The 13,508-nt window shown below is 37.2% G+C and overlaps 1 protein-coding gene across 1 annotated transcript in view; it reads left to right on the top strand.

Annotated features, from left to right (window-relative positions):
* Positions 1-13,508, top strand: part of CSTF3 (cleavage stimulation factor, 3' pre-RNA, subunit 3, 77kDa) — a 101,657-nt gene that overhangs the window by 71,243 nt on the left and 16,906 nt on the right. The window contains exons 5-10 of the mRNA XM_006883737.1: positions 193-290; positions 4,062-4,128; positions 4,277-4,311; positions 4,402-4,528; positions 11,272-11,349; positions 12,125-12,287. Coding sequence (XP_006883799.1) covers positions 193-290; positions 4,062-4,128; positions 4,277-4,311; positions 4,402-4,528; positions 11,272-11,349; positions 12,125-12,287 — 568 coding nt within the window. The remainder of the gene's footprint in view (positions 1-192; positions 291-4,061; positions 4,129-4,276; positions 4,312-4,401; positions 4,529-11,271; positions 11,350-12,124; positions 12,288-13,508) is intronic.

Genomic DNA, 13,508 nt, shown 5'->3' with positions numbered 1-13,508 from the left:
CACATAACAACAACAACTGACAAATTATGAGGATGATTTTGATTATCTAAAATTAAAATAGGAGGGAGTTCTTTTATTTAAAAAAGGTAAATTCATAGAAGGAACTGAATTTGGCTTTTTAATGTTTTATTTCACTCGTACAAATGAAGTCTGTTTCACTACAGATTCTGATAATGCTTTTTGTGTTTATAGCTCTTTCAGAGATGCCTTATGAAGGTTTTGCACATTGATTTATGGAAATGTTATCTTTCATATGTCCGTGAAACAAAGGGAAAACTACCAAGTTACAAGTAAGTTAAATCAGGACCGTAAGAGTGCAAGTCACTTTGAGTCATACCGTAAGCCCCCGAAAAACTCACAATTTCTTTAGCTCTAGGTGGGACGAAGTGAAAAGTTCACCAAGCAGTTAGTACACTTTGGGCAAGATAAAATGCAATTTGTTACTTAACTATTTTTTAAGGCATCTTTCAAACTCTATTGTTGTATAATTTACCTCCTCTTTATTATTTATAGCCATCTACCATCTTAAAAATCTAAATAATGAACTTTCTTAGTGCTGATTTTATCTATTTATTTTATTACTATAATATTTTTGTTGTGATTTTGGCTGAAGTTTACATAGAAAATTGTCATTAGGTTCCATCGAGTCAAATACCGCTCATGGTAACCCTATAAACAACAAATCTGAAGTCTGTCCTGTCCCGTGCCGTCCACATCATCTCTGACTTAAGCTCATTGCTGCAGTCACTGTGTCAGTCCATCTCCTTGAGGGTCTTCACCTCTTTTGTTGACCCTCCACATTTTCTTTTTTTTCCTTTGTAAAATTTTTTTTTATTATTTGTGTGTGTGTGTTGTCTCTCCTTCCCTGGCAGAGCATCTGGTGGATTCGAACCACGTGCCTCTGGGAATGCAGTGCAGCTTATTGCCACTAGGCCACCAGAGCTCCCCAACCCTCCACACTTTCAAGCATGATGTCCCTATCCAAGGAATAGCCTTTCCTAGCAACATGCCCAAAGTGTAAGAGATGAAGCTTTGTCATCCTTACCTCCAAGGAGCATTCTGGCTGCACTTTTCCCAAGACATGTGTAGATACTCTTTTTGCAGTCCATGGGATATTAAAGCACTCTTCAACACCACAGCTCAGGGGCATCAACAAGTTGGGTTTCCATTTATCAGCTTCTACACATATTGTTAAATGGCATTGCTTACATTTTAACCCTCCCACTGTGTATTGCCATTCTAATTCTTTCCATTCTTGTCATTTTCTTTAATTCCCTATGCTCATCACTTTCTCATCTTTGCTTTATGGTAAATGTTGACCGTTTCATATGGCTGATTTTTAAACAGAGCACAGTCCTCACACAGCATATTGTTTATGTACTATTTAGCTGAAAGATGGCTTCCATGTGTCATTTCATTAATTAGCTGAAAGAATCTTTAGGGCAATCGGTTCCTCTAGTCTACCAGATCAGTAAGTCTGGGCTCTCTCTCTGTCTCTCTGTCTGTCTCTGTCTGTCTCTCTCTTTCTCTCTGTCACTCTCTCTCGTTGTGTCGTTGGTCAAGACAGGCTAGTGGTAGCCAGGCACCATCTAGATCTTGTCTCAATGAGGCTGGTTATTATTCTTTAGATGTCTTGAATCTTTAGTTTTCTTTTTTAAGGTAAAGACAAAGTTCTACCTTAGATCACCACTCATAAGCTGCTTCATTTTTTAAAAAAAATATTTATTTATTTTTAATTTTGCGTACCATCGAATTGGATCTGACTGGCATAGGAAGAGTTTGCCCCTACTTCTCCAACAGAGCATCTGGTAGATTTGAACCATACGTCTTTGGGATTGCAGTGCAGCTTCTTGCCACTAGGCCACCAGAGCTGCCTTTATTTTAAATAAAATTTTTATTTCATACTGGTTTGGTTTTTCTGAATGGATCCTTCCCATTTCCTTTACCCACCCCTTCCTCCACCCGTCACATTGTGCAACTCTATGATTACCACTACGACCACCACCCCCTGCCCATCCTCACCCTTTGGCTTCCACCCTCCCCACTTGGATCTTCATACATGTTTTACTAGTTATCTATTTCTACAATAATGGTCTTATACAATATTTGTCCTTATGGGACTGAGTTAGTTCAGTTAACCTAGTGCTCTCCAGGCCCTCCCAAGTTAGGTAGTAATTTACAAAATCATTGCTCTTACATGCTGCATAGTATTCCATCATGTGAATGTACCATAATTTCTTAATCCACTCGCTTGCTGTTTCCATGTCCTTGTGGTGGTGAATAATGCTGCTAAGAACATTGGTTTGCAAGTCTCCATTTGTATCAGGCCTAATTTCCTCAGGGTATATTCCTAGTAGTAGAGTAGCTGGGTCACATGGAGTTTCTATGTTCAACATTTTGAGGAAACACCAAACTGTCTTCCACAGTGGTTGCACACTCTCCAGACAAACTAGGATGTAAAGCATAAACTTAATGAGCTTTGTTGTGCCAACTGACACAACAGGTTGTTTCACTAGACTTAAGTCCGAAGCCTTCAAACCTAGTAAACTAATCCCATGATATGCTTGATTATGTCTAGGAGATCTGTAACTATGCCCTTTATTAAACATATATGCACTTTACACACACATTTATGAATTTGTGTGCCTTTGAGTCGAATCTGATTTACAGCTGACTCTCCAACAAGTTTTGATAGGCAGTAAATTGCACATGAGGAGATGGCCATCCTTCTCTCACCATTTATGCTTATGCCTACATATATGCCTATATGTGCACTCATATTGACACATATATAATTTCTTAGACACATACATATCTACTAATATAACCACTCACATTTTGGGGTGTTTTATTTTAAATCTGTATACGATTGGCAGAAATGTCCCTTATTCTTATGTACTTCTTAGTGTCATTTTTTACCTCGGTCAAGTTGTACACACTTCACACACATTCAGTATTGCCTTTCCCATCACCAAAATTGTAAGTGTTTACTATCTAGATAATGTTCCTCCTCCTAACACTGGTAAACACTAATGAATATTGGTATTTTTTATATGCCTGCTCTTCTCATAAAAGTATGAGCATATGACATTTGGATTAATTAATTTCACCCAATATAATGTCCTCCAGATGCATCCACATTATAATATACTTTGATAACTCATGTCTTTTAAAAAAATAATTTTTAATAAAACTTTTAAACTATCTTTTGTTACACATGTCTTATAGTAGAACCCTTTAAGAGGCAATAGGAACAATAATAAACACATCATTTCTTGCCCTGTTGGTTCCTCCCCATAACTCATTATTTCTTTATAACTGTATAGGTATGCCTTTGTATGTGTGCACTAAAATTTGTTTATCCATTTAATGGTGGACAAGATTTTTTCTATATTTTTGCTAATATAAATAATGTTACAGTTCACTAGGTTTACATATCTATCAGTGCTACTGCTATTAAAGCTATAAGGTATTTGCTTACCTGAGAGTATGATTATTGAATCATACGGTCATTTATATCTAGTTTTTTTAAGCATAGTACCACATTGTCTTCCATAATGTACCCTTTTACATCCTCATCAATATTGGGTTCCAGTCTCTCCCCCTATCCTCACTAACATTTGTCTATGTTTTAACCATTGCCATTTTTACAGAAGTGAGTCTAAATGCCCATTTATATAAAATTTTTATATAAAATAGCAGAGAACTTATTTCATTTTATAACTTGAATTCTGTCTTTATGTTCTTTTCCTCATAATCCTTTATTGTGTTACTTTAAAACGAGTTCTTTCTCCTTAAATTTGTAGAACTTTAAAGTTCTATATTCTTAGACATATTTTATTTCCTTAACCAGGAAATCAGATATTTCCATATTTAAGTCTTACATGGAGGAAATTAGACAATTTAACGAATGAAATATCTGTGAAAAGTTCATAAATGAAAGACTTAGCAAGTGCCTATAGATCATATAATCAGAAATTATGATTATGTTTTAGTTGCAGATACATTTTAATATTATATAGCTTTTTCAAAAAAGCCCCATATTTTTCACTTCATTTCAGAGAAAAAATGGCTCAAGCATATGACTTTGCACTGGATAAAATTGGAATGGAAATTATGTCATATCAGGTAGAGTTAAAATTTATATATCTGTATCTATTTAATACCCTCAATAGATTTGAAAATACAAAAAAATGCCTTTTTAAAAAAAATAGCTTTTTTAAAGTTTTTTTTTTAATAACTTTTAAAATAACTTTTTTTTTTTTAAATTGCTTAGATCTGGGTGGATTACATCAACTTCTTAAAAGGCGTGTAAGTATTTTTTATACTTTTAGTTTTTGTGTAAAAAGTTTATTTAATCATAATATAATTCAGTTGACAACATTTCTTACCCAATTTCAGAGAAGCTGTTGGATCTTATGCAGAAAATCAGAGAATAACTGCTGTCCGAAGAGTTTATCAACGAGGTTGTGTTAATCCAATGATCAATATTGAACAGCTCTGGAGAGACTATAATAAATATGAAGAGGTAAATTAGACCGGAAGTGATGTAGTAATGAAAGAACCACTCCTGATATTTTCACAAGATTTTGTGATCTTGTTTATTCCAAACCAAACTAAATCTACTGCCATCAAGTCTATTCCAAATAATGGTAACCCTCTGTTGAGTTTCGGAGTTTGCCTGTCTTTGTCCTGCAGAGTGGCTAGTGGATTAGAACTGCCTACTTTTCCATTTTATAGGGTTCATAGGCTTTCAAAGGACTGTTATTACACAAGTGGATGACCAATCCTTCTTCCTAGTCTGTCTTAATTTGGGAGCTCTGCTTTAGGACCTCTGACAGATAAACCTGTATCCAAAAGAGCTAATGATGGACATCCAAACATATATGCATCTAAGCTGTTAAGAACAACAACATGCAAAGACACTTCCCTAATATAAAAACTGACAGATAAATTTGGCAATTCCATGTTGTTCTTCCACACCTTCCTTCTCACCAGCCCTTCCCCTAACCCCTCCACCTTACCCCTACCCCTGAAGTCTCTAACCTACTTTAAATATGATGACTCAGGCTCCAGTCATTCCTGACCATAATCTGGATACTCCATAACGAAGATAGGCCTAGGGGCCTCCAGATTTCCCAGAATACATCTGGGCACTGAGTCTGGGTGCTGCAGTTCCATGTGGCTCCCTATCCCCGTGCAACTCTGGGCCCCAATGCCCTGATTCTCAGTGTTGTAAATGATTTCATTTTGCTTGGATCCACAACCAACATTTTTGGTACTACCAGCCAGGAAATCAAAAGACAAGTTGCATTGGGAAAATCTACTGTGAAGGATCTCTTCAGAGTATGAAAGAGCAATGATGCAGTTTAGAGACTAAGGTGTGTCTGATCTAGGCCAGGTCTTTTCAGTTCCTTGTTATGCATCTGAGAGGTAAAAAGGATGAAAAAAGAAGAATCCATGTCTTTGAGTTGTGGTGCTGGAGAAGAGTATTAACATAGATAGTGTGGACTAAGAACAAATAGGTCTATCCTGGAGAGGATAAAACCAGGTTGCTCCTTGGAGGCAAGGATTTTCAAACTCTGTCTCACATACTTTGGGTATGTCACCAGGACATCATGCTTCGAAGGGTAGAGGGTCAGCACAAAAAGAGGAAGACCTTGGATGACATGGATTGTTGCAGTGACTGTGTCAATAGGGTCAGGTGTGTCTGAGTCAGTGAGATTAGCTCAAGTTAGGGCAAAGTTCAGAGCAATTGTTCATAGTCCACTTAATGGCACAGAACAACCACCACCTTTCCATTGGCAGCTCAGCAAACCACATACAATGTCACCAAAGCTTTCTGTTCATTGTTCTTGTTGTATACCCTTGAGTTGGACTAAACCATAGCCAGCCCTCTGACAGGTTTTCAAGGAAGTCAATTGTATGTGAGTTGATTGCCCAGCTTTCTCTTACAGGGTGACTGGTGAATTCAAATGACAGCTTTGGGTTGGCAACGTAACTTCTTACCACTGAGCCACCAGAGCTCCCTTGCTGTACATTAGAGTTGAATTCTTTTCCAGAGACTATTCTGAGAGATTCGCTGTCCAGCTCTCAGATGCAAAGTGAGTGACTAAAAAGACCATGGCATGAATCAAGCACACCTTAGTCTTCGAACTGACATCATTGCTCCTCAGTAAGTTGAAGAGATTCCTGACAACACATAAGGATGACAGAAGAAGAATTGGTGCCTCTGAGTTGTGATGTTGAAGAAGAGTGCTGAATATCCCCGGCACTACTAAAAGAACCAATAGGTCTTGGAAAATGATGAAGCTACAGTGTTCCCTAGAGACAAGGATGGCAAAACCTCATCACACATATTTTGGGCATGTTGCTAGAAGAGACTTTTCCTTGGAAAGAGACATCATGCTTGGAAAGGTGATGGTAAGCGAGAGACAGGAAGACCCTCAACGAGATGGATTGACAGAGTGATTACAGCAATGGGCTTGAGTGGGTCAGAGATGATGAGGATGGCACAAGATAGGGCAGGGTTCAGACCTGTTGTTCATAGGGCTGCTATGAGTAGTACTTGACTCTACTTAATAACAACTCTGAGAGAACTATAATTCTTACAAAACTATTTTTACTCACTTGTAAACCATCACTAGGAGAGTTTATTCCTTGGAGAGGGACATCATGCTTGAAATGGTAGAGGGACAGCAGAGGAGAGGAAGATCCTTATCCAGGAGGATTGACATAATGACTGCAGCAGTGGTCTTGAGTGTGTAAGAGACTGTAAGGATAGCTTGGAATAAAACAATGTGCAGAAGGTCAGGGACTGCAGCCTTCAACATGGATTGAAGCTCAAGATCAAGAAAACAAAGATTCTCACCACCAATTGGCAGCATCATAACGGATGGTAAAGAGATTGAGACTGTTAACAGTTTTAGTTTGCTTGGCTCCACAATCAATACTTTTGATACCATCAGCCGGGAAATGAAGAGACGAATTGCACTGGGAAAGTCAGCTGTCAAGACCTCCCCAGAGTACTGAAGAACAATGATGTCGGGCTGGAGACTAAGGTGCGCCTGATCCAGGCCATAGTCTTTGCAGTTGTGTGCTGTGCCTCAGAGAGCTGGACAATGACTAGAGATGATAGAAAGAGAATTTATGCCTTTGAGCTGTGCTGTTAGAAAAGAATATTGAATATACCATGGACTGCTAGGAGCACAAGCCAGTTTGTTTGTCCTAGAGAGGCTGAAATCAGGCTGCTCCTTAGAGGCAAGGATTCTAAAGTTTCGTCTGAAATACTTTGGGCATATTGCAAGGAGGGACGAGTCATTGAAGAGGGGTGTCATGTTTGGGAGGGTGGAAAGACAGCACAGGAGAGGAAGACCCTCAATGAGATGAATCGATTCAGTGATTGGGGTAATGGGGTTAGGTGTGTCAGAAACAGTGAGGTTGGCACAGGGTAGAGCAGGGTTTAGGGCTCTTGAACATAGGGTCACTATGAGTTGCATACAACTCAATGGCACATAAAAACAACAACAGATCTGTTGTTTATAGGGTTGCTATGAGTACTTCACTCAACAGCACCTAACAACAATAGTAAACCATACTTGTGTACACAAATACACACTTTGTGATTAACCAGTTATGAATTCTTTGTGAAATTGTTTTTCCTGTGCTGATGATCAGTTGCAGCAAATCTCATTTACCTAATTACAAGAATGTTATTGTTATTATTGCTAATTGCCATTGAATCAGTCCTGACTCATGACTCATGGCAACCTATGTGTGCCAGTAGAACTGCTCCACAGGACTTTAAAGCATGTAGCCTTTCACAAGCAGATCACCAGGCCTATCTTCCTGGGTGCTTCTGAACAGGTCAGGCTACCAATGTTTTGGCTAGCATCTGTGAGCATAACCATTCACACCAGTCAGGGACTTCAATTACATGTGTATTGACTTTTATTTGTAAGATGTAGGCTGCATCTTTGTTTCGTTAGCATGATGCTTTACCCAGCTGAGCTATTCAGCTCACAATGGTCATCATACTTGCCACATTAGTTGTGTCATTAAAAGGACATTTCTCAATGTCTGTTATGATGCAGAAGTATGTGTTCTGCCATTATTAGTTGAAGTAATCTGTAGAGGTCAGTTAGAATCGGGTGATTGACTGTGCTTTTCAGTTCAACTATCTCCTTGTGAGGAATGGTTTAGTGCTAAGGAATTGCACTGCTGAAGGAAAGGTATATCGTTTGAATCGATCAACTTCCCTGTTGGAGAAACATAGACGGTCTCCTCTCATGAGATTTACTGCCTCTGAAAACCTAGTAGAAGGTCAGCTATGAGTGGTTTCCAACTCATCTGAACACGACAGCAATCTCCTCACTGATTTACTCTATCTGTAGTTGTCAGAAGCTAAGATTTTCTGTAGTGTCCTTTTTTTGTTTTTATCTCCTCTGCTGTTTTCTTTTGGTTTCCTTAGAAACTTCCTAGAGTCTGAGTCTTGTTCTTTCAATTGCAATTCTGTAATATAGGCACCCTATTGATGTAATGGTAAGGTATGGAGAAGAGGACATGTTCCATAATCCTATCAATAGGTCTCAGTCTTTTAATGTGCTTATTTATGTCCTTGAGCTATGATCGTTCAATTGCTTTTTAGCTTGTTTCTTTCCTTTATGTAAGATAGGAAGGCTATGTACCTGAGACTAGGTAATTTCTCTTCATCTTCAGCTCTCCATTGTCAGTTGTTGTTATTTACCACCAAGTTGGTGCTGACTCATAGTTGACTCTCCAGTACATTTTCAAAGGCTATTAATCGCATGGGACGAGATTACCCAGGGGGCAGTTGGTGAATCTGAACCGCATGCTTTTGGGTTGGCCATACAATTTCTTACACTAGGCCACCAGAGCTCCCCAAGTCAGGTTCTGGTAATAACATTTCCTTTAGGGCAGGTGTTTGTTTATGAGAGGACACATTTCATAACTTTTTTCCTCCTCCTGACGGAAGCGCAGTCTTTACTCTGAGAACCTGGTGCTACTCTTGACAGTTAAACACACCAAAAGAAGTGTGGGACCATACTAAGGCTGGGCTCATTAGAGTATATCTCAAGCTATTTCAGTTATCAATTATCCTTTATATTGCTCTACCAGTTGCTGACTCTAGCAGTGGGTGGTTGGGTTTCTTTGGTTTTTTTGTCTGGGGTTTGTTTGGTTTTTTTTCTCGGTAAATTATAATATCTATTTTTTTAAGACTCATTGATGTTTCAGTTCATCTTTTTCTTGTTGTAAAGATGGAAGAGCTTCCAAGTTCTTTCCTTGTTAGCCTGAAAAATGGATGTCTCTATTATCATATAGTAAGCTGTTTCCTCACAGACATGAATATTTTTTCTGAAACTTTATTCTTGAGATTTGAAGACCTCCCCTAAAGAGTTGTTTTGTGTTGTTTTTAATAGTTGTTTGTATTGATCAACATTTAGAAAGTTGTTAAATGACATTTAGTTCTGCTTCATAGTGACCCTGTATACAACAGAACAAAACACTGCTTAATCCTGTGCCCACCTCACAGTCACTGCTGTGTTTGAGCCCATTTTCACAGCCAGTGTTTCAAGCTACCTTGTTAAGGGTCTTCTCTTTCACTGACTCTTTCTCTACTTAGCACATTCTTTCTACTTAGCATATTGGAAGTTGAAATGGAGAACTTATCAAGATTCTGGTTATCAATTTTTTAAAGGATAAAAATTATGAAACCTTAGATTTTGTCTTTAAAAATAAAAATTATGAAAACCTTAGATTTTAACATATGTATCATTCAGAAAACAAAACCATTTTCCAAAACAAGAACAGTTCTAGTGAAAACACTGGCATTGCTTTATATTTTTTCAGCTCTTTAAAAAAAAAAATTAAAATTTTTGTTTTGTAGTAGTTTACTTTTTTTATTATTACTAAATTTAATTAGTTTTAATGAACATTTACAGAGATTTTGGGTTTTCATTCATTTATTGTTGCACTGTTTTCTCTACCCTCCTCCCCAGTTCGTTCTTCTCCCCGCCACCGCGAATTTCTGTTTTAATTGTCCAGTTGCCACAGTGCTTGTCAAAGCCAGTTCTGATACTAGTTTACTTTCAAAATTCATATACATTGTTTTTCACACCAGATTTTTCCCATTTCCTTTACCTAGACCTCCCTATGAGTAACCACTCTCCCAACCCCACCCATCTTCACCCCTCTGCTCCCACCTTCCTCTCCTTGGACCGTCATACGCAGGCTATAGTAATGGTCTTAAACAGTATGTCCTTTTGGGACTGAGTTCACTTAGCATAATGCTTTTCAATCCCTCCCAAGTTAAGCAGTGATTTACAAAATCATTGCTTCTGGGTATTGCATAGTATTCCATTGTGTGAATACACCACAATTTTTCAATCCATTTGATTGTGGTTGGATATTTGAGCTGTTTCCATGTTCAAAAATAAGGAACACTTCACAAATTTACATGTCATCCTTGTGCAGGGACCATGATAATCTTCTCTGTATTGTTCCAATTTTAGTATATGTGCTACTGAAGTTAGCACTGTTACTGTCTTTTAATGCCTAGATTAATAGAAGACAAGTAGCTTCTCCTGTTTCTACATACAGTCTGTTAGGATATTAAACATCATATGGCCTCCAAAGACAATAACTGAATTTTTATAGAAGAAACAAAAGGTCCTGGGGAGCAGAGGTCCTTAGAGTACACTTCAGGAACTTGTAGAGAGAAATGATAATCTCTCCTTGCTCTTGTGGAATTTTTTTAAAGCTATACACTCAAAGTTAGAAAGTGGGCTTGTGTGTGTGTGTGTGTACCGTCAAATCAGATCTGACTGGTACAGGAGGAGATTGTCCCTCCTTCCCTGGCAGAGCATCTGGTGGGTTCAAACTGTGCGCCTCTGGGATTGTAGTTGCAGTTCCTTGCCACTAGGCCACCAGAGCTCATGGGTATTCATCTCTATGATTTTGTATGTCATTCTTTAGTTAAGAGTCTTATGTGAAATGATGGATCATTTTCAAGTAATCCAATATCCTTAGAAATGCCCAGTATTTACTGCTAGCACATAATAGATAAAAGCAGCTTCTCTTTGATTTCTGAAGTTTTTCATACTTCTGAAGCTTAATTTTACTAATCAAAAATATCTTTTAAAAATGAAGATTTTTACACAAATTCAATAAATGAGTAAATTAAGTACATTTTGCTAACTAGACATACTTAATTTTAAAAATAATATATTTTCTTTGTTTTCCTCCCCTTAGGGTATCAATATTCACTTAGCTAAAAAAATGATTGAAGATCGGAGTAGAGATTACATGAATGCTAGGCGTGTAGCAAAGGTATGGAATTCTGGAATTCTGTCAGGCCATTTAATTTAATCTCTTATTTTTTGGAAAGCTTTCCTTTTATGATGTCATTCTTGATATTTTCAGGCATTAACAGTCTTAACTAAGGTCAATCAAATGCAGCTTCTGAGAAAATGATACATTTGGAATGCAATATTTTTTTACAGATACATTAAAGGATAAAATAGAATAAGTTGAGTTCAGAAGAAATTATACTTCCAAAATAGAGAAAATGAAGATAAAGGATAAAAGTTTCTACCTAGGAATTATGGAAGTAGTTCTTATCCTTTCATCATATCTGCTCAAGTGAATACTGTATTACTGTGTGATATTAAAACGAGTTTATAGTGTATGTATATCTTGCCATCCATTGATCTGCTTAAAAATATGTTAGGAAAAATAGCCTAATAGTATTAAGTATAAAAATTTTGAACAGATAGCTTCTCCAAGGATGTCAGTAATGATGTCACTAGATCATCAGTTCTTGTTACTATCCCAACTTCCCTGAGTTCTATTATCGCCAGCAAAAAACTCCTCCGGTGTTTAGCTCATTCAGTCCTAGGAACCCGTTCTCATGTGAGTATTATTTTTCTAGCAAGTACTCACTCTGTTATTGTTCTTCCCATTCTTTTATAGTTTTCAAATAACATTCAAGTATTATCAGAAAAGAATGGGTATTTTGAACAAAGTACTACAGACTGATCAAGTCCATCCTATATGCTTGAGTTTTTCTACACTTACCGTAGAACTCTAAATACTTATTGTCTAGGAATATGAAACAGTAATGAAAGGCTTGGACCGCAATGCTCCCTCGGTGCCTCCTCAGAATACACCTCAAGAAGCCCAGCAGGTGGCTATGTGGAAGAAATATATACAGTGGGAAAAGAGCAACCCTCTACGTACAGAAGATCAAACTCTTATAACAAAAAGAGGTAACAAGTTTAGCCCTCCTGTGGCTCCAATTACATATATGTTAGAGCAGTTGATACTGTTCCATAGATCACCAAGGCTTTTTTTCCCCCATAATCTTTCTTAAATATTTATCATATTTTTGTATTGGGTAATTTCTACAGCTATATTTTCATGTTCACTGACCCTTTTTTTCTATTCTATCTAATCTGCTGTTAAGCTATTCAGTTAATTTTTCATTTTAGATACTGTACTTGATCTGTTCTAGATTCTATCCTAAATTTTTGTTTTGTTTTGGGGTTTTCGTAGTTAATTTTCATAGTGTCCATTTCTCTACTGAGAGGCCTTGTCTGTTCATTCATTATGACCATCTCTCTTCTTTATGTCTTTGAACATATTTATAACTGTTGCTATCAAGTCCTTGTCTGCCAATTCCAACATACGACCCTCTTGGCTTGGTTTCTTTTTGATCCTTTTTATCTTGACTGGTTACATTTTCCTATTCTGTCAGTTGTGTAGACATTTAAAATCTTTCTTTTGGATATAGTACAAAAGTACAGATGATACATTATAGAAATTCTCTCTGAAGAATATTGAGTTTTATAGTAGTGAAATTAAATAACTGGCAGATTACATTCACCTTGAGGAAGGTGGTTTTTATACTGTTAGGACAGATATATTTTTTTGTTTTACCCTAAACTCCTTAATTCTGGGCCACAATTTTTATACCTAAGACTGAACCTTTTCGGAGTTTCAGTAGAAATGTAAGGTTAGAAAGTACTCAGATGTTCTTTCTTGACTAATCTCAAATTCTGTATTTTGTCTCCTCTCTTGCAAAGGGCTGCTGCTATAGTTATCTGTTCACCTCTTTCTTTTATATTAAATTTTCTTTAGTTTTTCAGCTTTGTTTTGTACTGAGTCTTTTGTATTCTCCTCTACACATGTGAATTTTAGGGCTAGCTTATGATTTGAGGACATTTATACACATTTCAAATTCTACTCTCTATGGTTCTTCCCCCATCCGCAATTTTCAGATGCTTTTGTATATAGTCCAGAATTCCATCCTCTCATACCTCAAGCAAGTAACACCACAGTTTAATTCTAGCTACCTTAGAACTTCAGAGATCAGAATGTACCCGTATTAGTTCTTAGGACTGCCTTAATTAATGGCTCATAACTAAGTTACTTAAGACAACAGAAATGTTTTCTCTTACAGTCATGGTGCCTAGAAGTCTGGAATCAAA

This window comes from Elephantulus edwardii, unplaced genomic scaffold, assembly GCF_000299155.1.
Source record: "Elephantulus edwardii isolate Elephantulus edwardi_28Jun2011 unplaced genomic scaffold, EleEdw1.0 scaffold00029, whole genome shotgun sequence".
NCBI lineage: Eukaryota > Metazoa > Chordata > Mammalia > Macroscelidea > Macroscelididae > Elephantulus > Elephantulus edwardii.
The sequence above is the reverse complement of the archived record's forward strand: the minus strand, read 5'-3'. Positions and strand labels throughout refer to the sequence as shown.